The sequence below is a fragment of the Limanda limanda genome, chromosome 1 (genome assembly GCF_963576545.1).
Source record: "Limanda limanda chromosome 1, fLimLim1.1, whole genome shotgun sequence".
Lineage (NCBI taxonomy): Eukaryota > Metazoa > Chordata > Actinopteri > Pleuronectiformes > Pleuronectidae > Limanda > Limanda limanda.
The window spans coordinates 31,023,171-31,049,650 of record NC_083636.1 but is presented as its reverse complement, the minus strand read 5'-3'; the positions used below and the strand labels follow the sequence as shown (position 1 = coordinate 31,049,650).

The 26,480-nt window shown below is 41.8% G+C and overlaps 1 protein-coding gene across 1 annotated transcript in view; it reads right to left on the bottom strand.

Moving 5' to 3' along the window:
- The window catches only part of LOC133008282 (potassium/sodium hyperpolarization-activated cyclic nucleotide-gated channel 1), a 67,618-nt gene extending 47,286 nt beyond the window's left edge, over positions 1-20,332 (bottom strand). The window contains exons 1-2 of the mRNA XM_061075791.1: positions 19,974-20,332; positions 12,734-13,157 (exon numbers count right to left, since the gene is read on the bottom strand). Of these exons, the coding sequence (XP_060931774.1) occupies positions 12,734-13,157; positions 19,974-20,332 (783 nt within the window). The remainder of the gene's footprint in view (positions 1-12,733; positions 13,158-19,973) is intronic.
- Positions 20,333-26,480: the final 6,148 nt, after the last annotated feature.

Below are 26,480 nucleotides of genomic sequence, written 5' to 3'. Positions count from 1 at the left end.
ATGATCCACAGTAAAGCTACAGCACGTTATCTGGTCTCACATACCTCCCACTGTGTTGCCTGTTGCATCATGGCTACACCTGATGCTGCTTAATCTAATCTGCAGTGTCGTCACACTATAATAATACATATCTATATAGTAGTGTGTATTTCTAAAATGAAACGAGACGATATAAACTGCTGCTGCACGGCTTTCGTCATGACAGAGAGATGGTTGATCCAACAGTCTACATCAATCCACCACTACATTAACTCTTGGGAAGTGAAAGTAGACAAACACCAAATGCATCACTAGTCACTAATTAATTCATTTGCACTAGGCGTAATTACAGGATGTCTTACAAACATTTTGTCGCCCACTCCTAAATAACCAATGGATCATTATGTGCCTCCTGCATCAGTCACGTATGTAGGGCTGGGAGGATTAATTGGTAAACTGACTGAAAATATATCAGGAACTATTTTAAACATGGGATTTATCATTCGAATTGTGGTTCAAGCAAGATGCCAAAGCTGTAATGATGCAAGCATCTAACTAAGAGGTTGTTCCATTTGCCTTAACTTGAATTAAAGTGATTTAATATCATTGGGTTTCAGATTTTAAAGATAGGGTTGGAAATCTCGGAAAACCCAGCGAGGGCAGGCGACACTTTGATGAAATGCCACCGATACACCCCCCCCTCCCATTGGCCCTCTCAGCAAAGCCACGCCCCCAAAACACATGAACGTGCACTGACTGACAACCGAGACTTTTCCATTACTCACTCGCTTACTTATGGCTATCGCCTCTGACTCAGTCGTCCCCGGATTGGAAGACACTGGTGATGGGCAGTCAGAGCACGGTTAGGGGGGGGGCACAGGCAGGTCGGTTACTGACACTTAGTCCTGCAAGGGTCTGATTATGGCCTTCTGGATTTCAACAAAAAACTGTTTATTTTTTACCTTTAAATCAAAGAAAGTTCAATTCCTTTTTTTTTATTTTTCCTCTAAAAAATCATGACATTTTACCCTCGACTTTTCGGAACTGGGATTGATTTTTTTCTGCTGTTTTTTTCCGCAATTTTCGGTCAGTGGTGAGAACAACCGTTACTAGTATGGACAGTGGAGCAGAGGTTATAATAGCTTTCCCCAGCTAACAAGCAGGGATCACCAATGCATCCGTTTCCCCAAATACCCCCCGGCATACCCATCACTCACTCACACACACACATGCGCACACACACACAAAGCAAAAATAACCGCGATTAGCCTAATCTCCGCTCTTATCACATCAGCCCCCCTCCCAAGACTATATCTGTCATCTGTCTGCTTACTGTATCGTGCACACCATGCAGAGGGAGACTTGTGTTCACGGGTGGGGGTGGTGGGTGAGGGTGGGGGTATCCCATGGGGATGGACAGGAGATCAAAGCACTGTTCACTCACGAGTTTCTCCGCTCGGAACTCTGGAGGGGGTTCGTTCAAATCGGGAGAAGAAATAAGAATAATGTCGGTGCGGAGTATCAAAACATGACATGATCCTAAAAACAAAATTATGCTAAAAATAACCAGCAGATGTCGGGAGAAATGGCAGATGTTGATTTGGTTTGACTGCTGTGGGGCTGCTACAGCACATGCTCGATAACAGAAGATGGCAGTGGTTGGGGGGCACTGTGTGTGTTGCTCGCTTCTCTAATTCACTAATGTTGTATAGCATGAAACCTGGTTCATTTAATCCTTCAAAAGAAATGCGGATGATTAAAACACTACTGTTTTCTACTGCTTTTTTTTAAGATTTGTCCTCCTTTTCTTGACAAACTCTTCCTCCTCTTTCTCCCCCCAGTCACTGCCTTTCTGTCTCACTGTCTACACTGTGCAGACATGTCTGTTTATATATCCTACGTCAAATGCAGAGGGAGAGGCAGACTGACAACGACAGTGAGGGACGAGAAGAGAGAGGGAGGGAGAGATAAATAGAGGTATAGTCTCAGTGGATGAGTATGCAGCTTTTTAAATGTCATACATATGCTCACAATGAGGGCATGACGCACGGTGACTTGCGAAGCTGGTGTGGATGAAAATGAAATCCAGCACCAGCATGATACTATAGCAGCTTTTAAATTACATACATGCATACATACATACATACATACATGCCAAACTGCATCAGCTGAGAGGAAATAAATTGTTTAAGCCGATAAAAGCCTGTGTCTACTGCCTGGCCAGGAGTGAAGGCCGTTTATATCCATTTCCATTGCAGACAGAAGCCAGATGTTGAGCTGGTGTTGGTGTGTTTTTTAGACCAGCGGAAAAGGAGCATTAGAGATGACAATGCCACTGGAGTTTAGCAGCTAGTGATTGTCTCATCAGAGGATAATGGAAAAACAACACACATTTTCATTCCCTACTTAACAATTTGACATCCACAATTGAATGTGATATGTTTTAATGACATCGTGGATTGGAATATATTTAACCCGGTAATAAAGTTAAGCTGTATAATAAGTGTCTTCATAGCTGTACTTGTCTCCTGTGTTGTTACAATGTGAACATGTGACTAAGAGTACCTTGATACTAATACAATACCACTGCAAAACCCGGTATGGCCAAGGGAAAGTCTGTTCTCATTAATTGCCATAATTATGTCTAATTTTACAAAATATGAAAATTAGAGTATGTCGTCAGTAGATGAGTATAGAGCAGACCTCTGTGACGGAGGGGTATGGATTATTTTTGTTTATATTTGTTTTCTTTGCGATTTTATCAAAAAGTGTTAAATAACACTTCATACACTTGTTTGTGCTACTGACCACATACAAGTAGGAATAATTGAAATTGACATGCAGGATTACTATTACCAGCGCTGATCGAGTATAAATTAATGATATGTAACTGGTGTTGTTTTTGCTATTTTCTATTTAGCAGCTCGTAAAGCAGAAGTAACATTTAAACATTATCATTGCTCTTAACTGCCTCATCAAACTGTTATAGTGAAAAAAGTTGTGTCATTAAATAAATCTGAGTTTATTGACTCTTAATTGAGGGCTTATTGCTACTATGTTATTTATCACATCCAAATACCCGTGTCTGTGGGTACGCAGCTTTTACAGGAAGGATTTATTGTGTCCCTGGGCTTTACCCAACTGCCGACTACTGAAGAAAAATAATGAATAATTACTCCTGCGCCCATGAGCTCTGGTCTTGTCATCATGAAAGCTCAAAACAGTTTGCACGCCCACTACGCCTATTCGCGTCGACACAATCTAGTAAAATTAGGTATTGTTCTGTTTTAACCGACATGGTATTGCGATACTTTTCTGGTATCGTCATACCGTGCAACGCTGCTTCTCTCTCCACTGCTCCTACAACTAACTCTGGACTCTGAAACCATATGGTTCAGCAATTAACACTCCCTACTGCAGTTAACAAGACCAACTAGCAACAGAAGGAGTGCTCAGTGTACTGGCAAGGGAAAATGGGTTAAATCTACAGGGGACGATGAGAGGAACTCGTCTTTCTTTGTTGCAGGCGCTGGAGTCTGGGATTTTCCACCCTGTGGGCCAAGAGTGAGCTTCCCTCTGCGAGCTGAGCAAGATCAAGGAATCAAGGCGCATTATGTTCATGGTCAGAGCTGCGTCTTAAAACAGAGAAGACATGAGCACAGACAGCATGAGAGCAAGAGAAAAAAGAGCACTGTCCCTCATTTTTGTCTGCTTCACAAAATTGTACTGCAGGAGTCCATTAGGCGTGTGTGTGTGTGTGTGACGTTTCTTGCTCGTCTGTTTGTAGATGTGTGTGTGTGTTTGAGGGTGGAGGCAAATTGACCAAAAGGGAGGAAAGTGAGAGAGATAGTGTAGAAGCTGCTTCAAAAGAAAGATTTGTGAAAGCTTTCATTAAACTAAATTTAGCAAGGATAATATCAACTCTACATGTTAAATACCTCAATGGAATAGATGAGGCCCAATCTGAAATTTCAATTAATCCTAAATCTTTTACAGAAATTATGGCTTGCAATGCACATCTTGTGAATGGTATGAGTCAGATAGTTGCACTTCACCGGGCCATGCTATGCAGCAATGTAAAATGGTTGGGGTTCCAAAGTATGAGCAAAGCCGAGGATCACAAAAATCATCTCGATATCCTGTTTGGCCCTCACAGAAAGCTTTCTTTACAGAAAGTTGAACCTGAGGAAAAACATAAAATATACAAACGTCTTATTTCTGTCTGTAAATAAATGTTTTAAGATTTGCTGAACCAAATGCAACAAAGCATGCACAAACATCACTGTGGAGCCTGAGCGCCGATGAGAAATGCATGAGAAGAGGAGGAAAAAGTGAATTCACTTCTCCGCAGCCAAGTGCTTAGCAGGACTGGACAGCAAATGTGTTTCTGCACAGGCTTAAGAGACAATTATATTATTATTTTACTGATATTACATTGAAATGTGGCTACATTTGTCTGGACACCATAACTGACTTGCATTCCTTTTGTCCATTTCTGTCATAGGTCCAATTTTTTTTAAATTTCTACTATATGCTATAGTACTTAAGCTAAGGTCAAATACCCACTGCATCCTTTTATTTAAGGGGCTTTTAATTGATTTAAAGTCAGCACAATACTGTCAACAGATGCATTTTCAAGGTGCAGTTACGTTGTGAAAATGTTCCATGTGTATACAAAATAGAGTTCATAATTTACCTACACCTGGAAATATTGTGTATAATATGCATTAGGAGATAGATTTATAAATTGGAATACAAGAGGAATACAAAGCAAACATTTAAAGCACTGCAATTTAAAAATACTAAAAAGAGAAAATAGATGTAAAATATTGGTGGGACTGATATGATGCTAGGTTTCTCTTTAGGAACTTGCACATTCCCATTCAAATCTGCACGTTTATCCGGACGTCTTTGCCGTTTTCCCAAACCTCATTCAACCAGACTGGTATCTCTTCCTGCCGTGCACTGGAAAGAAACCTAACAAGCAACACCTCAGATTAAGAACTGCACTTCCAGGCTGCTGCCACTGTTTGATAAATGACACGAGCGTCTCCAGGCACAGAACAAAGTAGCTCCTCCGTGTCCTCAGCGTACCTTAACGTGATATCAGACCTTTCTGTGCTTTGCACTGCAGCGCCCACTGTGCCGGGTTGTTGTTGGGACATTAAATGGACACGACCAGCTGTGCATCCTTGGCTACGTGCGCCTCCTCTAGCAGGAACACAGAATCTGGGCTAACTCACACCTGCTCTAAACTCCGTAGAACTGATCAGTGGTCAGAGTTTCTCCACTCACAGTTTCAAGCAAGATTAATCTGTAAACTTTAATGATCCTATGATTAATTTATGTCTTTGTTTTGCTTAAAAGCTTCATTTCTTTTCAGTTTTGTCTTTGCTGGATGGATATTCTCTAAGTATTTGCCTGTGAATACAGGAATAAAAAAGATCAGTTGTCCCACGAAGCTACCATATGCCATGTCTAAGCTACAGGGTATGAGCTATCCAGATATACAAACACCCACACACACACAAACACGGATATGACACAGTCCCTCAACGGTCCTCAGCCTCATACATCACATCAACTCACATCAAATCACGTCCAATAACAGGGAACAGTTGTATACAGTCATCAGCCATAGGCTCTGCTGCGACACCACTCTACCACAGAGGAGAGTCCTGCAGCCAGTGACATCCCTGCTCCTCACTGCTGTGTGTGCATGTGTGTGTGTGTGTGTGTGTGTGTGTGTGTGTGTGTGTGTGTGTGTGTGTGTGTGTGTGTGTGTGTGTGTGTGTGTGTGTGTGTGTGTGTGTGTGTGTGTTTGTGTGTGTGTGTGTGTGTGTGAGTGTGTGTGTGTGTGTGTGTGTGTGTGTGTGTGTAAGTGTGTGTGTGTAAGTGTGTGTGTGTAAGTGTGTGTGTGTAAGTGTGTGTGTGTGTGTGTGTTACAACCGAATGGCATTTGAGAAAACGTGGTAATGAGGCCAGGCTCCTTCTAATTATCCTCCTATAAATGTCATTGGATGTTCTGTGTGATAAATGGATTGTATACGTTCTTTATAGATTAAACAGGTTTTTGTTTAGCTCTACAGTCACTGTGATAGATTGCATGTGTGTGCAGCTTCAAAAGAACAAAGGTGGATCGCGTGTCCTAAATGTAAAGCCAGAAAAAAACCCTTATCGGATCACATTTAAAAACCTTTCTCCTTTATTTCTTTTAGGGTCATTCTACAAGGTGTAATTACAGAAAGAAGCCGGGTCGACGCAATAGAAAATCAATCAGGGAAACGTGGTACAGGAATCCCAGTTGCTGCTGTATGATGAGGATACACACACACAGAGATAAAACACAGCACACATTTCTCTTTACACACTTCCTCCTCCATCGGTCTTGCCGTCTCTCTTTCAACCTCACGTATGATTCAGCACTACATGATTCAGCACACCTTCTGTGTGTGAGTGAGGGAGAGATTATGCACTTAGACTGCGGGGGCCTCAAGCCACCAAACACTTTGTAAAACTGCTCTGAGACGGCTCCTCTGTTGCTAAGGAGGGAGACGACAGTAAACTCTGGCTTGATCATCTATACCTTGATTTCAAACGTCTGTTTTTTTTAATGTAGAAGCCTAATTTTGTCGGTATGTGTAGATATATTATTTGAGATTGTATATGCTACACACTGCATCAAAATAAATACAATATAATTTGATATTTAAGACCATTTTCCCCATTATATTAATTTACAGATTAACACACCCTAACCCAGACCACATTTATTATACGGTTAATATTTTAGTAATTTACTGTGTTTTTATGGCATTTACACTTAATTTATAAAAACAAAAACCTTTAAATTACAGTTTCTTAAAACACTAAATCACAAAACTTTAAGCCTTTAACGTTGTGTCCTGTCTTAAATTCAACAATTACCCTTAAAAAAATACCAATATCCACATCGTCTGTTTAAAATGCTTTATCTCAATATAGAGGAGGAAACAAATGCCTGCTGTCAGCCAGTAGTTCATGGGTGACTTCAGTGGAGACCACATTTAGCCAGTGTAATGTAGTTAAAGTCTCCTCTACTGATCCCACGCAGTGAACTAGATACCCAGGTCAGTCAGCTCACATTTTCCCCCCTTTCAGATCAATTTACCGACTGAGCTGTGAATCAACTGTGCACCTTCGCTCGGGACGACGGATCCCTGCAGACACTCTAATTAAACAGATCCCTTGCATCATGCTCTGCAGGCAGCTGCAGCAGACTCTACCTCCCAAATACAGCCCAGAGAAAAACACATCCGCCATAACCAGTATCTGTGTATTCAGAGGGTTAGGGTTTGTGCAAAATATGCGTTATATATTAGTCATGACTGAAAAGAACAATCTTATCTGATGTTTGTCGATACATGTTTTATTTTTACAGGAAGCCCAACAATTTGAATGACAATGACACGATAACAAATTGGAGCTGCACGTTGGGGCTGCCGGAGCTGCCTCGTCCCACAAGCACTTGCTAAGTGCAGCACGCAAATTCAGTTTATTCTCCTATAAAATATGAATAAAGCCCTTATTGCGTGCCAGGGATCAAATCAACGTGATGAACAACCCATCCACCCACCGACTGTGCCTGCGATTGGCAAAAGTCACTAACAAATGATATGTCAGGGTGTCCCTCTACAGCAAAGGCAACTCCGGTGATGACATGATGGCAGGAGGTGACGATAAAGTTTCATACTTCCAGAAATGTTTAAACATTTGAATAAAGGGAAACACCTGCCAGCATCTATACTGTGGCTTTTGCCAATGCCATGATTCAGCACTATTTCGTAGGAATAAATATAAATAAGAAAAGAAACCAGGTCACAGCAGGTGCAGGTGTAACTGGGTAGATCATCATCAACTGTAGGAGGTGGGAATCATTGTGTGAAGCAGGTGGGACAAAGTATCAAACTACAGTTGACTGAAATGGGACCAAATACAACATACACACAATATCTGCTTCAGTGAAGATGAAAACAAACCCTGAATTAAAGGCAAACTGTCTCCATATTACACACAGGTTTTTGTGCAGCCATCATTAGGTCTTGGCATTGAGTTCCATTCACTGTGGACAGCCTTACCAACACCTTCTCCCTAACCTTAACCATTACTAATTCATGAATAACCCGAACCTTAACCCAAGCATAAACACAACCTAGAACTTAAGTTTTGGCTCATCGGGACTTGGCCCTGGTCCCCATGAGGCTAATGGGTCATGACAAGGTCGGGTTCATGCTTGCGTGTAAAACAAGTACACACACAGACTCAGAATGTGCCAGGGACAAATCTCCCTCAGTATCATATGGGGAAGGTATCACAAAGCCAGAGCTACTATAATTTATCAATAGAAATACTGTTTATTGAAAAATATTCAATAATTAACCTCAGTTATAAAAGCTTAGGTAAACGTGAGCCCTCTGATTTTATGCAGGTTGCTAAATTAGCTGTCAAAATGTTATAGTTATGTATTCATTAACATTTCCACTGCAGCATCACAGAGGGAAACAATAATTAGGTCCCAGCAGATGTGTTACAAGGCAATCACTGATGAGTCTTTCTGCAGAGAAAAGACTTTAAAAATGGAACTAATTGTGAAGGAGCCAAGTTAAATTGAAGTTGTATTTTTGACGGATGTACATTCAAAACGCTTAGACGTAGTCAAAACATAAACTTTAGCCTGAAGGTGAGCTGCTCTTTGTTAGTGTTGGTTTGTTGATGTTCTTGATCCCAATATGCCATTATTTACAGAAGATGAGTAATTCAGTATGTTGGCAAACTTAATAAGGATCATGTTTACTGATTTGTTACTGATGGGTGGAGAAGCAGACAGATTCTGCCCGGGGCTCTGAAAAGTGCAGGGCCGCCCCTGGGGGACCGGTCTCCTGCCACAAGCCCAACCTGAGCCCCTGAGCTCGAGTCGGGATCTGGCAGGAGGCCTGGTGGCTGTGATGAGCCAGATGTGGCACTGGGAGCTATGGGGATTCGCCGCAGCAGTTTAAAAATGTTATACCCTCTCAGTCTGCTGTTGGTATTCATTATTAAAATTCAGCACTGGATGAGGTTGTTTCTCAAACGGTTCCCGGGAAGGAAGAAACTCCCAAAGATCTCTGCTGCATTAGTGGATATTCGAAGGTAACACCAGTAGTAGGAGTCTACTGTGACTGTAAGGTCATTAGGATAATTAGCTCTTTATCTGAGAGGGTATGAAATAATAAGAGAAACATAAGGGAGGTAGAATAATTAATAAAGAGGAGTAGAGGGCCAAAATGTCCTTGAAAGATCAAAAACAAATGTCGGTGAAATTAAAAACGAAAGGGCAAAAAGTGCCCTCGATGACTAGTCTCATTATTTCACTGAATTGTTAAATATGCAGTCTTTAATGATTCCCAGGAGGTCACAATTAGTGGTAGAAGACTATGACTAAGGGCTTTTGTTTCCTGTCGGGGTGGGAAATGTTCCGGAGACATTATTAAGATCAGATATACATTAGTTACTGCAGGGTTGAATCAAGGCAGTGCAATTTGTGGATGTGAAACCAAAACATTCAGCTGAAAGATGCTAAAATGCTGCAGAACTACAATTCACTGGGCTTCATGTGTGGCACAGTTCATGTTGCATTTGACCCACGGAGAATCATGCACCAAGATAAAAATAGTATCATCTACTGTCAAATTGGTCCAAAATGAAGTTAGATTTGTTCTACTTAAACACACACACTCCAACCACTTGAATATCTATCTCTGAGCATCATGTCGATAAGAGGGTGAACAATAAATAAACACGTGAGATGCATCAGATCCTGACTATAATACTCAGCATCCACTTCCCAGCAGTAATGCCTATAAGAGGTTTCTTCTTCAGCACAAGGGCTCATAGATACTTATTAAAAAAGATTGAGACAAACCATCAAATCATTTTCTCAACAAACATCAATCTCCATCTGCTTGTTGCTCATTAGGGTTAATGAAACCTATGAATTTTCCCGATAGTATTGATAAAAAACTGACTACAGCTCGTCGCTGACCGTCCGGCCTGCACGCTTCACAGATGGAGAGAAGAAACGGCAACAAAGTGAAAAAGTGGGGCAGAGAGATCACAACAGCTGAGGGAAATGACAGACATCAAGGCTGGAGGATGACTTACTGTAGAAATTGACTGATTAACTAAGTTGAGTCCGTCCTAAGGCTGATGTAATGATGGTTCACTGCTTGAAACCCATTATGATCGCAGAAGACTGCATTTGTCCTTCCATTATAGCTCTGATCCTGCGCCCTGCACCTAACACGTTACGACAGCTTGGGATTTTTCCACTGAGTGCCTTGTCTTTCCTCTCACGTCTCCTGTGGATGTGTCTGAGTCGCCATTATATCATTGGGCGTGTCCACATAATGTCATTGCGCTGAACTCGACTCGATTTCAATACATTACCTGTATTTTTTAAGTTAGAAGCGACGACGTCTTGAGACAACCAGTGCTAAAGGAGGATGACATTTCGTGTGAAAAAGACATGGGAGGGAAAGAGAGGGGGAGAAGTAAAGGGGAAGAATTTGATAAGCAGGAAGACGGATAGAGACAAAGAGGAATGAGCGAGCGTGAGAGAGAGGAACCAAGGGTGCAGGGCTGAGCTCGACTGTTGGATCCAGGCATTATGACACATCCCTCTGCTATACTGCACTGCCTCCCTGCATGTTCACTGCAGATTTTCATTAACCTTGCGGCACCATCTATTTGTGTTGCTAACCCCGGTCCAAACCGTCTCATCCTCCCACTGCACACAGCTCTGCAAACTATACTGCAGCATAATGTGCTGCTGCCCTTATCTGAATTTCATGACAAAACTTCCCACATAGGGTGGATGTCAGGGTGAAATCCATATGATTCTCACTTTCAGAATATCATTTGCAGTGGGTGAGTGAGTTTGTTAGGGTGCGCTTGTGTGTGTCTGTGGATCCTAAACCCATATTTCAGAAAGGTTGAATAACACTTTGCTGAAACATGTTTTTTGTTTTTCATTGTTGCCCTATCCAGGAAGAGAATGACACTAAACCTATACAGTGCTGTTCAAAGCACTAATAGCGCTGTATGTGTCGATTAAACAAATGATATGTTACTTTGGCCACTAGGGGTCTCTCAATCAAAACAATAACAGGAGACCTAGTTTGTAGATATCGTGAAGCAGAGTGGGAACACGGGAGTTGTTGTCTTCACCGCGGTTGTCGATGAGAATCTACACAATGCGATGCAAATTCATGTTCACGGATGAGGTGATGTTATAAAAGTTACGCTGCTAATGGCCAAAAGTATTCTGTTACAAGTGACCAATACAAACAGTGGAAGGATAAAACTGTTGACGAGCTAACTGTGCATTTCCCCTTCGTAATACGTTGTTTGAGGGGGCTCTAACCCTCCCAATTATCAAAATAATCTGACTGTACAAACCCCCCCGATAAGTACGTCCTCAACCCCCACAATGTTCAACTCATAGTTACGTCCTTGAAAGTAGCTCTGGTCATTTTTTAGACATTTTAATGATGCACAGTTACTGTATATATTATATCTGTAAAGTCTGATGTTCATTGCTACTTGTGTGATCGTTTCCTGCTCTGTAAATATTCACTTATTCAACCTCTTACGTTGCCAAACACATCTTTACCCGGTGAATTATCCATTCCTGCATCATCATTATAGCAGATGTATCAGTGAACCTTGCAGTATGTGCCCTTACAACAACAACAAGCAGCGTGGATAACCGCGGCAGTAATAACAATGAGGGTGGGAGGTGGACGGGGAGCAGGACAGGCAAGGACATTCAGGAGGAGCGTGAGGCCGGCTCATTACAGTTAATGGTGTAATGGTCGCCTATTCGCATTTGAACTGAGCTGCATTTCAGGGCAAATAACATCATTGGTTCGGCCACAGTGTCATAGCTGCAGCTGCTGAAATGGTTGGGTCGTGATGTGGGGTAGCGCAATCTTTAGATCAGTCAGTGTAATGAAATCGTTACCGGGAGGAGGAGGAGGAGGAGGAGGAAGAGGTGGAGGAGGAGGTGGATGAGCAGGAGGAGGTGGAGGAGGATGAGGAGAAGGACACTAGAGCTTGGTTAAATAGTCTGAGTCAGGCAGCCCAGTGACTCGATGGAGGGTTATAATGTCTCGCTCTGGGTTATGTCCGGTGTTTGTTTAACCTTGTGGGTGTTCACAGGAAATACACCAGAGTCACGTAACAACCACACCAGCAAAACATCCATGGTGTAGTTGCTTTAACCTCCGCTATAAATCTCTCTCTCAATTTTTAAACCACTCTATATTATACCCTGGATCCATGTGTATCCAGTATATAGTTCTAACTATAACACGGAAGTGGAGCCAATTACCTTTTCTCCTTTTGAATTGATTTCATCCATCACTGAGCTGAAACTGCAAACCCACTTGTTATCTACAGATAAGCCTTCTGACCGGTGCTGATTGACAGCACCCATTAGTTTTCTACATGCACAATTATATCTGTGCATTAACCTTTCAAGGTTGTTGCTGTGCTGCTGGGGAGAGCACCCAGCCACAGAGAGACACACCCCGCTGCACAAATATATCACAGGCATATACAGTGCACTAGAACTCTGAGTCACTGCCGGGCTCTCAGCTCTTATGTCAATTTCTTTTTCAGTTTTTTTTTTATTCTATTCAGCATTCATGAAAAAACAAAGAATATATATACGCACCTCCTCCCACTGATGTATGTATCTGATGAGTCGGGACAGTCTTAACAGACGCAGGAGACTGAGGATCTTGGTGAAGCGGACGATTCGCAGGGCGCGGGCCGTTTTATAAACCTCAGAGTCAAAACCTTTCTCCACTATTAAAAATATATAATCCACTGGAATGGAGGAGAGGAAGTCCACGACGAACCAGCTCTTCAGGTAATTCATCTTGATGATCTTGGGGTCGAGGATGATCTCGGAGCTCTCCTCGTTGACGATGCCCGTCCTGAAGTTCATGACCAGGTCCACGAGGAAGATTGTGTCCGAGGCCACGTTGAACACCAGCCAGGTGGTGGTGGTCTGCTCTGAGAAGAAGGTTATTCCCACAGGAATGATGATTAGATTGCCCATCATCATGATGAGCATTATCAAGTCCCAGTAGAACCTGCGAGGAGCAACGCACACATACATACAAATCAGAAAACATGGAGACATTCAATTAGAAATAGTCCATCAAGCAGGAGAATGTGTCGGTAACAATTGTAATTGACTTAAAACAGGTCAGACTCTACAAGTTTAAAACAAGTTATCAAGACGGATTCCAACTACATCTTTAGAGAATGTCCTGAGAATATAAAACTGTCCAGGTTTTTCATCAGATGTTTTGTGGGAGGCAGGAAATCATATAAACATGAATGTAATGCAAGTGAAGAACATGAGAGTACGGAGCAGGTGTTGGAAATAAAGTGAGATTTTGATTTAATGACGCCGTTGGAACAAAACCTGGGTATCTTCAATCTTAGGTGTCGGTTGTAGAGATGTTTCATTCCCATTTCGCCGATTTATCTGTGTGTTGGCTGTTACTGAGTACGGCCTGTTGCTGTTGTTGTTATTGGCAACACTAGTGAATCCCCTCTAACTAAAGTCTTGCAGATGGCCCACACAGTCATTAACTTGGGGGACTTCCCCGTGGATAGATTAGCGTATTTGACGATGCTTGAGTCGGCATTTTCCGCAGCATCTCTGATCCTGGTATAGGTATCAGAATGTATCTGGTGCATCATCTGGGGAACATGAATTATTATTTAAAAAAAATTTGGTGGCAGATTTTAGCTTCAACCAGAGTAGTTGACCAAACCCACAACTGTCTCTCTAAGATCCCTGAAAAAAAATCCTAACAATTGTTATTGTCTGAGTTATTTCCTGCTATGGCAGCTGTGTGCATACACATGTCCTGTACAATAGATCACAGATTGCTGAAACTGAGAATAATAAGTAGAAAATTCTGGTCTGTGGTGCTGACGTTGCGAGTCTCTGAGGCCCTGACAAGCTGTCAAGGGGAACTCTGACAAGTTCATCTGCTTGTGTTGTTACCAAAAGTCTGGCTTTGTTTATGTCCTTGCCCTCTGTTTGGTGATGATCAGAGTCAGACGTGATTCATCAGGCATAAAGGCAGAGCAACCATGAATGAAAATAGATGCTTTCAGGAATCCTATCTCATGCTAAAACCTCTGCTGACGCCATCGCTGCAGCCTGCCTCTGCTCCGCCTCGCCGTCCGGTCGTGACTCGTTGTCAAAGGTGGAAATGGACTGGCTAGTTGGCAGGCTGCCTGCCTGTCTGTCTGGCAGACTGGCCACCCAGTAATGGATCGGTTTTGGGAAGTAAATTAAGCAGAGGCCTTGGATTTATAAATATCCACAGATCAAGTGTCCGATCATAGTCTGTGCTCCATCTAAACAGCGGTCAGCGAGGTGGTTTGTGATATCCTTAATCAGTATTTCTACACCAGCAGGCATCGAACTGAGGCCTGTGGAGTGGACCCCTCTATGGAGAGCCTTGACTTAACACCTTGAGCAGATAGCATGACGCACTGATGGGTTTGTGATGCTCTTCATTCCTCCCAAGTGTAAATACTCGCAACATACAACATGTCAGTGTGTCGATACCCTTTACTTCGACGTGCTAGGCTAATGCGTATACACTATGTGCGTGCAAGATATGTTCTACTTTCATTATTTATATATGAAAATGGAATACGTGGTTTCAAGTCAAAACATCTGCTAAAATCCATCTTCTATAACGGCCTCAGAACAAGATGAAAATAACTATTCATTATTCTGACTATAAAGAGATCTTCTAATTTGTAGGAAATACTTAAGATAGCTTCATTAGCCTGTGGTTAAACAGAGTGATAATCTAGAACAAATAAAAATACCTTTCAGAGTCAAAGTAAGTAATTTATATAATAAAATGTGAAAATTTAACAACACAAAATTCCAGTACCTCTGACACTCATTCAAAACCACGAGTGAGCATTTAAAGGAGAAATCAGTATTACCCACATACCACTGCAGAATTCATTATCCTTATCTGTTAAATGACTATGTTTCAAATCATTTAGATGGTGGATCTTTTCCTCCCATATTAACATAATCAATTGCCCTGTGTTGAAAATGAGATCCCACCGAGTGCCCACATCTCTGAGTTATTTCCATTTCTCTCTTGGCTGAGGTAGGTGGTACACTGGCCTTAACCTCTGAGACGCCCACTTATCTAATGAATAAAACATAATGTTTCTCTGTGTGTTGAATTAAAGCAGCGGAGCTCGGAAGAAGTTTTACTCGTATCAGACTTGAAAAACATGAAGATTAGATCTGATATTTGAAGACTAAGTGACATTTCGCATTGAAAAGCAATTCTAAGTTACTTGCTGGTAAAAAAATCATGCCACTGCCTCCGTTCTTTAACAGCTCTACCACTGTGACCAATTCTCGCCACATCATTGTATCAGGCTCTTGCTCCAGTGACCCTAATCTCAGAATGAAGCCAGTCCCAGTTAAACCAGTAAACGAGTGCAGTGCACCCGACTGTAACACGCAGCTCCAGCACCAGCAGTGATTTCAGTGACTACTCCTTCAGGTTTGACAGCTCCAGCAGCGCACCTTAAGTACCCCACTCCTATTCACATGGTTATTCTCGCACGCTCACCTCCACACGAACACCCCAGGTCCCGTCCCAGCTATGGAATCACATCAAGGAGAGCTTTGCATTCTGCTGCCCTTTGAAAGATAATTTTATCTGGTATTCAGCGTTTTGTATATTTTTGGTATTTTTAAATCCGCTCAGAAACACAAGCCTTGGCTCTGATTGATAAAGTGGGAGATGCAATCACTAGATCACTGTTCCCAAACACTGTGGGTGCTGCAGTATCGCTGCAGAGACAGCACCGGGTCCTCTGGCTGATTTATACACAGTGCAAGAGCTGAGAAAGAGAAATGTGCCGATGTTACACCAATACATCACAGGTAAAAAAAAGGAAAAAAAGGCTTTCAAATGATAAACCCAACCAAGAGGAAAAACAATTCAGCTCTTAGAATTCAGCTCAATGAACCAAGCAATTGAAGGTGCTGGTTAATGCCATGAAAGAAAAAACACGCATACTGAAGCTACCACTACTGTGGTGGATTTAGAGCATACAATGTGCACTTTCTGCAAACTGTTTACAATAAATAAATGTTCCAATATGTTTAAAAAATTAAAATATACTACCATATAATATCGGAATAAAGATAGACCCCCAAAACATACTTATTTTGATCCACAAAATCCAGATCATATCCAGATTCCAACAAAATGTAAACTTGTAGATAGAGGTTCATATTCTGTAATATCATTATAGCCATAATAATATAGTGACATCTGATAACTTGGCAGCCCAGTGGCTGATTAATAAACCAGGAAGAGGAATCTCTATCGTACTAATCCTGCTGCACATGAAGCCGACCCGCTTTGTTCTTGTACGTTTCCTCCGAATACAACATAATCAATGTCCGACTACTCCTGCAAGCAGCTGAGGGAACCCCACACGATCTTACTCAGCACAGCCCGAGCCAGGCCAATCTGCAACGTAATGGGTATGAACTGTGCTGCTGAGGTCACAAGTTGGAATGATTATGTATCTGTGCATATTGGTACAGAAACATCTGCCACATAATTCCCTCTAGATATCAAGATCAATAAATGTATTTGCAAATGCTAAAATGGTTAAAACATCCTTAAAACTTTAAATAGAAGAATGTCTTATCGGGATAATAAAGAGGTATAATTACATTTGGACATCTACACATGCAGTTATTGCAGAAACTGTCCTAGGATATCACGCATTAATGCTATTTTACCATATTTATAACATAAACATGAGTCATTATTTATGGTTCTGGGGAGATTGCTGAGAATAAATTGCCCTCCGTTTTCGGCACCGGTAATGAAAGGCACCAGGGACAAATTTCAATGTCAAGCAAAACGACAAGAACGTGTCACTGCACCATGAGCAGATGTGATGGCTGAAACAAACCCAAGTGTCTATTCTGTTATTTGGGAGAAACAACATCACCAGAGTGTTTTCGACTGGCACTAAGGCCTCTCCTCGGCATAAACAGAGGTGTATGAGGCCGTGCACGAGGCCCCTCTAAAGATCTATGAATAATGAATATTACTAACTTGCCATTAATCTTTAAGCAGCCACTGTGTACGAAGAATATGTTGGATATTAAGTTTCAAACACTCCCACAAAGCAATATAAAGCCCATGTGGATAGTGGTGTCATTCATGGACGGCACTTACGCAAGACTTTTCAGTGAGAGAATGAAACAGCAATGAATGCGGGGCTGTATGTGTGTATTTAATTATGCAAAGATTGCTAGTGATACGCACAAACAGTAAAAGCCCCAAAAATAATTAAGATACAACCTCACAGCACCACTTTGGAGTCAGGATGCAGACTCTTATACGATATATACAAGGGTATATATGAGGGTTGTGTCGTCACTAGAGGACGTGGAGCTTCTCTTAAGGAAATTACATTAGACATGAACCTAAGGTGGCGTTCCCCTTCCTCTTCTAGGTTTTTTTTCTAATACAGCAGAAATTAAAGAGTCCTTGAGCAGAGATTATATGACAGAACCCCCATTGATGACCCAATTTGTCTCTGATTCGACACAGTCAGAAAAAGCTCTGAAACATACTGTACTGAACATATGTGCAGTACAGTGACATCAGCAATCTTTTCCTCGTATGAAGCCTTTTCCTGCACTTTCACTCTTAATTTTCCTCTTCTCTTGTATTAAATAGGAAAATCAGAATAGGGTAACTCTAACCCTAACCCAACAACTGCAGAAATTAAACTATGTGGAACATTAATCTTATTTAAAAGATCCTTTAAAAATCATTGATGGCTATAGGATGGATTTACGATGCGATGTTGGTTGCTACACTGACGGATTTGTTCTTGGATCGTGTGACTGAGGTATGTATTTATTCAGATTGTCCTGTTCTTGTTTTGTCTAAATGTTTGGTTTTAGTTTGTTCAGATTGAGAATCATGGACTTGAAAAACGTTTTTAACTCCTTCATACCCCTTGTAGGAATTTACTGCCTCATCTGCCTTCCCTGCTTATATTTATTTAGTTTTAAGCACATTCAAACATAACTGCAATGGATTGAATAAATCGTTAATAACTGAAAAAAGGTACTGTAGGCATCATCAGTGAAGAGCTCCTTCCCTACCCTTGGCCATCTTTCAGAAGCAGGGGTCAAATCTCCTTACATAATTGTTTTCAGAGACTGCTAAGCTCATTGACTGTTGTGTAGTGCTACTAATCCGTGCCCACCATCATTGTACATCTGTGTGCGCACATGGGCATGTGCATATGCCTGTGTTTTTGTGTGGGGAGCTCAGGATATCCCTGTTAGCAGCACTCTTGTGTGTAGTCATATGGGGTAAGTCCAAAGGTGAAACAAAACATAATGCCTCGTGACAACTGATGGAGTTTGGAGCCGATATGCACATTGTGCTGTACTAAAACATATCAATGTGATCTACTTATCCTTCTGCAGAGAGCTACACAGTTATAAAGCCGCAGTGAAAGAGTCAATTCAACTTCCAGGGAACATATGCTCCTAATGCCGGCTCCATCAGCAGCAGGGAGAACACTCAGTGCTTAAGGCCTGCTCTAAGTTCAGGACCACGGACAGCTCTGTCTACGTGCCCTGGCACGTTGCTACAGCAGAGACAACTGGAGGGGGGGGGGGGGGGGGAGTATCACCACCGTGCTGAGCCATGCTGAGCCGTGCTGTGCCGTGCCAGGGGACACTAGTGCACAGACTAATGCTTAATTGGTTAAGTGGTGAACTGTAAACATGCGGCTTGTGGACAACCAGTCCTGCCTGAACCTGATCTCATTTGTTTACCATCTGAACGCAGTCACTGGGCCACAGATGACGAGCAGGTTTCACTATACCTTCTCATGTGGATTATCTGAGCTTCTCTCAGTCGGACAATGCACTGTGGGTTTATTCAGCCATGGCCAATAGAGAAAAAAATAAATTAAAAAAAACAGAGATAAAGTCCCTGTGGCATTTAGGGGATGCCAGGGAAACAAGTGTGGCATGAGGCTTTCTGCAAGCTCCCTCCCTCCAAACAAACACATTCCAGCACATTTCCCCAGCAGGGCAGCTGCACAGAATGAAAACAAGCCACCACTCATGCATGCACCAGCGCTGTCAAACAGATCCCAAGATCAGTTTCAACTAATGCATTCAAAACACGGCCATTTCCCCCTTTAAATTCATCCCCTGTACGGTATCTTTCTTTTCTTTTTTTCACCGCATTCTGTGCATCTTCTCCGCTCTGCACACAGGCCGCCGCCTATGACTTGATGTTGACAAGCCGTGGTGTGGTGCAGTGGCATTGTCACGTTGTGTCCAGGTACTGTCGCCCCGAGACACGAGAGCCGGAATCTGTCGCAATGAAGAGACACGGATCTGACTGGATCTGACTGGGGGTCTGTGGGCTCGAGTGTGCGTGTGAGAGCCGGGGCTGGTGCGCGCGTCCCTCGCCTCCGAACCACTGACATTCACCGGGCTTTTTCCAAGGACATCTGACTCGCACACCTTGGGTAGCCTCGACACATTCCCTCGCTTATTATAATAAAAATGCCGCAATGGACCGCACACACACGCGGACGCACACACGCACATTTATGACAGCGGAGTCGCCTGATTGCCTAAATACAGGAGATGGATTATGGCTTTGGAAGGAGGGGTGGAGGGGTGGGGGGGCGCGATGACAGAGCGGTATGTGTGAGAGTGTATGGACCCCAGGGGTGACGGGAGGGGTGGATGAAAAGGGGTGAGGAGGAGAAAGGGTGGAGGGGTGTGGGGGTCTTTTTTTTTTTTTTTCCTTCTTCTTCTAGCCCCTTACCTAAAATCGCTATATGGATGAATGATCCAGTATCCGGCCGTCTGGACCCTCTCCTGCTCTTTCTCCACCGCTTTCTGACTGCCGAACATTCGCAGGGAGAACTTATTGACTCCCGGCTGCATCATGGCCCCAAACTGCCGCTGCATGAAACCGTGCGCCCTGGACTCCCCCTCCAGGTCGTCAAAGCCCACCATGGCCTCTTCCCCGCGCTCCCCCTTGAAGCCCACGGAGTTGCCGTGGTCCTTGCTGTTCTGGCTGCCCGTGTTGTTCTTCTGTATGGAGTCTTGCCTCTGAAAAACATTATTCCCATCCGCCTTCTCCTCCTTGTTGCTGGAGAACGAATTGGATTTGTCTTCCATGGTGCCTTGGCTTGTCCCGTCGCTTCTGCTGTGAGACGAGGCAGGGCAGGACGGAACGGCTCCGGCTCCGGCTCGGGAGGAGGGCTGCGCGTAAAGACTGGAGAGGACGCGCGGCGCGGGCTCTCCGGTGTCTCTCCGTGTTTCAGTGTCCTTCAAAAAGTGATCGGCTCCTCTGTGCCTTCACCGCTCAGTGCTGCAAACTGAGACAGAGTGCCCGAGAGCCCGCTGGATCAGGTTTCTTGGGTTACCGCCATCTACCGACGGACCCGGCTTCTGGCGTCCAAAGCCTCCCTCCGCCTGTATAGTCTCACTTCTCACAGCACTGCGGTTTAACTGGCACATGCTCCTGCACCTTATTTACATAATGTGGCTCATGATAGCGCCCCCCCGCCCCCCCCCCCCACCCTCTTCTCCACTGTCATCACTTTCACACAAAGCAGGTGAGGGCCAACACTGTGGGAGCAGAGGGAATGTATGCAGTGTCACATGAAGTTAATGAGACATGTTTTCTTTTCTCTCTTTTTCAAAAATAAAATCATTTCATACACTTTATGTTGTTAGGTTGAGCTTCCTGCAGAGGAGTGATAATAGAAGACAACACGGTGAAACAGATTGTTAACGTCGGTGTGGGATCATTGAGTTGATGCTGCCGGTCACGTGAGAGAAGTTGCAACATCTTGAGGATATCGCACCTTCTCAAGGTGTTGCAGATACCATCCTACATGTAGGTTGTGATTGCACTATATAGTTGCAAGCCGAATGCATTGCAACTGTCACGAAGAAATGTGGGTTTGTATAGGCGTGTACCTGTGGTTATGATACACATTATGTTTAGGGTATTATAATCATTTAAGCAATAATGCAAACTACTCTTTGAGTTGTGTGGTTAACATTTAATCGGAATAATACCACAGCATCACTGCCCACTTGCAGAATTAGAGTTGAATACATGGTTGTTTCATTCTCTTTTATACTCCCACACTAAGCACGATGCTAACCTTTCACTCGATGAGGGTTAGTGCTTCAATGGAAGTGCTTCTGTCACTCAAGGCAATGCTAATTTCACCATTCACGACATTCGCTTGAGTTGAAATACTTCAACTCGGACCAAAAGATAGTTTGACGGCACCCGGCACGTGAATCACATCATTCGCCTCCATCGCCCTGGTTGAAATATATTTGAACTCTGTCAAGAAATGAGTGTGACACAATGTCACAAGAGCCAATCAGCACTGACAATTCATCCCACAACGACCTGAGCTGACATGTGATCAAACTCTCCACTGACCAAACTCAGGTATAGTTCTGGAATCAACACACCAAAGTTTATCGGGTTCTTCCCTGACTCACGTCCTTTCACTGAGGTTTGCAATAATCCATTCAGCAGCTTTTGGAAACGTGACCTCCTTGATGGATGAGATTAGATGATGCCAAATGTCTTGCAGAATGCATTATAACCAAATACTCTGTTACACAACAGGCTGCAGCCCCGACAACGTTTGGCCAGACATTTATAATTAAATTAGGGGATTTATTGCTGTGTTGAGAAACCAGCATCTTATTTGGGGCACCAGTCCAAAATAAATGAAGATGGAGGGCAACCGAAAACAGACCCTGCCAGAAAAAGAGAGGAAATCTTACAGGGAGGTGAATCTGGAGGATTCACAAACACATACAAAAAAACTGAGTTGGGAGAAAATAGCAGAGGAGTAAAGTGTTGGAGGACACTTATTATGGAGAACAGCGACAGCAGAAGGACGGCGCAAAACACCAGAAGCTGTTGAGTGGTGACTTGTCGATTACAACATCAACAACTTAACACTCGTATGAGTAATATGAGTCTGGAGACTTCTGAACCCTTCCAGCTAGTTGAATTTAAGAAAGTGCACTATGGTGCTTTAAAAAACTAGACTGCAATTTCTCTCTAGAGTGAAATAAATCCTCGTGTAGTTGTTCTTTACTTAAAAAGTGCAAACAGCTCCTACCTGTGCAATCTGTGGCTGGTGCTTGTTTGAAGTTAGTGGGGGATATACTATATATATATATTCATATATTATATTTTATATTGTTGTATACATGTTATTTAATATATTTATATGTATAAATTGGATATCTTTGGAGCGTTGGTTGTTTTAAAGGTTTTTATAGATCGAATGTTGATTGATCAACAATGAATTTGCAGATGATCTGATTTTGAAATATAGAATGGTACTCAGAGGAGCGCCCACCTCCACCAACAGGCCCCTTCAATACAATCAAGCTGCACCAAATCTAAAGATATCTGTTCTCTAAATATATCAGATTCTTTTCACAGAGAGCCATGAATTATTCATTGGGAAAACAGTGAAAATGTCAAAAAAAGAAGCCAGAAAGAAGAAAGTGATTTCTGAATCTACCCTGTGATTCGACTTCTTCCCTGACCACAGCCTACCACTAAATTCCATGGTAATCCGTTCTGTCATTTCTATGTTATCTCGCTTACAAACCAACAATCAGGTGTAGATCTTAATAACTAGCTTGCATCAGTGGATGAAGAGGAGCGGAGGTCATACGAGCACACCGAGCTGTTTCTCTGCAGGGATACCCCAGGTCCATGCTCGCTTCCCGGTGGCTTTGTTGCAGTGCCACAAAAACCCATCTGCTCTGGACATACAGCACAGACATCCCTGCTAACAGGCAGAGCATTTTGTAAAAGTGCTGGAGTCACCACAGATTCTGCAGGGAAATCCACTGCTGCCCCTTCTGTCAGGTAAATACTGCATAAATGTATATTACTAAAATGTCAAGCCACTGCACCATCTATTCACATGGAGCTGTGGTATTGGCTGACAAACATGCATACAGCCTATATACACAAAGACATTGTACAATACTGTGATTGTGTATGTGTACACACACACATATACATATATACATACATACAAACATACAGTATATTTATCCATGTTGGTTATATTTAAATTAGTAAAGTACGTGTATCCCTGGGTCAGTGCTGAATTGTAACTACTTTCATTCACTCAAGTAAATATACTTAAGTACGATTACATTTAATGCATATATTTTATTACTTTTACCTTTTAAAATTATGTGTGTGTTTAATTTTATTTTCAAAAAACTTTCAGTGAATAAACATTATGTATTGTTATAGATTAAATAGTACAGCATATAAACTAGAATAGAACTCAGCAGAGCGTATAGCTTCACTAGAGCCCAACAGTCCATTTAAACCACATTTAAATGTACTAGATCGATATTTTTATTTGGGTCTGTAGCAAATTGCACACACTGATAGATGTGAACTGAAAAAACAAAGCAAAATGTCATGGAAAAGGTCGTGTGATCCTGCAAACAAACAGCAAAACATCCGATAAAACCTCACCTCAATGGCAGAGGTCATAAAAATTAACTTTGCTATGACAACTGCTTCTCCTGTATGTATTAGTATTAATAATATAACATTTCTCTAATGAGTCGTTTTACTTTAAAACTTAAATAAGCATTTGCTGATAGTACTTTTTATGTCAAGAGTGATCACTGATCACAGATGAGGACCCACAAGCTGACAGTTCCAATAAACTGTCTTCTGTGAGCAGGTCAGACAGAGGTGTCCTGAGGCAAATGTCAAAAATTGTGTGGAACAAACACTGGGACGAAGGAACACTGACAGAAAACCGACAGACAAGCTGGTTCAGAACAGACAAACACACTCAACACTCAGGTAAGGCCTAACACATGTGAAGCTAATCAGAGGTTTTCAGGAAGTGAGGGAAGGAAGTGAAGAGCTCTGAAATGAGAAACACTGGTAACTACAAAATAAAACAGGAAGTGCCAACAACTCACAAATCCAAAAACCAAACGGAAGAAAAAGAATAAGGCTGACATCCATAAACACAACCATGAATCCAACAAAAGATTATCCACAAGGATTAGTACAAAATAATATCTCTCCTCAAAGGCTCAAGACAAGGCCAGAGTCGTGACAACTTCATTTTGAACGCAGGACTTGTAATATAGTATTTTTCTATTATTTTACTCCCCTACATATATCAGCAAATATCTGTACTTTTCACTCCAAGTGTTTTCAGCATCTTCGGCAGCATTCTTTATAAATATTGTAATTATATGATAAATGAATACAACTGAATATAATCTTTTAATTTTGTCTATTTATTTGTACTTTTACTTCAGTAAAATGTTTGTGTACTTCCTCCACTAGTACTTTTAATAACCACCACTGCTGCAGGTCTTTTTAAGGCTTTTGAGACTTTTGTCTGTTTTATGTTATCTTTATTTTATTTTGTCTTTTATTGTGAGTTATTGCTAAGCATTAAAATTCTTATATGACTAAATAAATGTTGAGTGAACCATAACCGTAATATATTCCCCATATATTTTCACGTTATACATATTTTATATTATTTTTTTTGATATTTTTATTCTTTATATTTTATATAGTTTTGATCTTATATCTTATCTATCTATCTATCTATCTATCTATCTATCTATCTATCTATCTATCTATCTATCTATCTATCTATCTATCTATCTATCTATCTATCTATCTATCTATCTATCTATCTATCTATCTATCTATCTATCTATCTATCTATCTATCTATCTATCTATCTATCTATCTATCTATCTATCTATCTATCTATCTATCTGTATATATATAATATATATAACTTATTCTTAGTATATTTAATTTATTGTATATCTTTTTAGTCATTGCTCTGGCATTTTTTCTCTTTCAACAACGATACTTTCCTTTTTTCTCTCCCTCTATTTTTTTCTACGTAATATGTTTGTCGTGCACATTCTTTGTACGTTAAAAACCTACTTGGCAATAAGTGAGATCCTGATTAAAGTGTGAAGTCAGAGCGCACCAGTGAGTAAAGCTGCTGTGCCTCTTTCTACACCGTGGCCTGACATACCCACGCTGAACCCACTCGTGCACTCGGCCTTTCCGTGGCTGCACAAAACAACAGCTGGCTGCGCACATCACCATGCAGGACATTAGCTCGGATATTTTGCATGTTTGGCAGTGGATTATTATGTAATGATCCAAATGTTTTTCTAATTAAAACAGACATTCCTTGCCTTTTTGTGTGTGTGTGTGTGTGTGTGTGTGTGTGTGTGTGTGTGTGTGTGTGTGTGTGTGTGTGTGGGTGTGTGTGTGTCTGCGTTTTCTCCCTCATCTGGGTTTGTGTTGAATTGGATTAGCTGGCATGCCAACTGTTTCCCCTACACAAGGCTTGTGTAACTTCAATTACACAGTTAATAGGGCAGGGAGGGGGGATACTCAGAGAGAAAAAAAAATGTTGCATAACATTTATGGCTTAAAGTAATACTGATATTGAACAAAGCGCAAATCCCAGATGTCCCAATCACATGTCAGGGATAAAAAACAACAAGAACATACGTACAGGATAGAGGATGTGCGTCACAGTAGGAAATGGTAAACCTTGTTTTTGATTTGGCCAATTCTCTGCATCGGCCCCACGTGTGGTCAATACATCTGGTGCTTCAGGATCAGCCCCGAACAAGTAACCACACGGTGTGATGCCCTCAATCACAAAGCTTATCTATTTTAATATACATTTCAATCCACATTTTTCATCATGTTCAGTGAATGCTTTGGATTTCTAATCTCATGCATATTTACATCAAACATTTGAATAAACTGTATGTTGAATCAGGTTTAAGCTGCTGGGTCTTAATCCGGCCTCACAATATATACTGTAATACAGACTATCCAGAAAAAAATATTCAGCCCCAATGTCCCACTCCATTCTGTTGGGTAAAATAATGAGTTCCTGATTCTTCTGATGGTCTCATTGGCTCTGCTGATATTGCATTGTTTCTCTAAGATTACATCCAGTCATCTCCGCTTACAGTCAATACCTCATCTGGACATGAAACCTTACATACTCCCGCACTGCCAGCCATTTCTTATGCCCCAAATAGCATCAGTCTGCTAAAGCATGGAAGCATTGTGTTACAATGCTCACCCCCCACCCCGTATGCCTCTTTTAATTTTCTGCAAGTCATTCAATGTATAGTTTCTCATTCACAGAGACAACATTCCTGGTTACAATCATTTTAAGAAAGCATGTCGAGTAAATCTTAAAGTCACAAAATGTAAAGA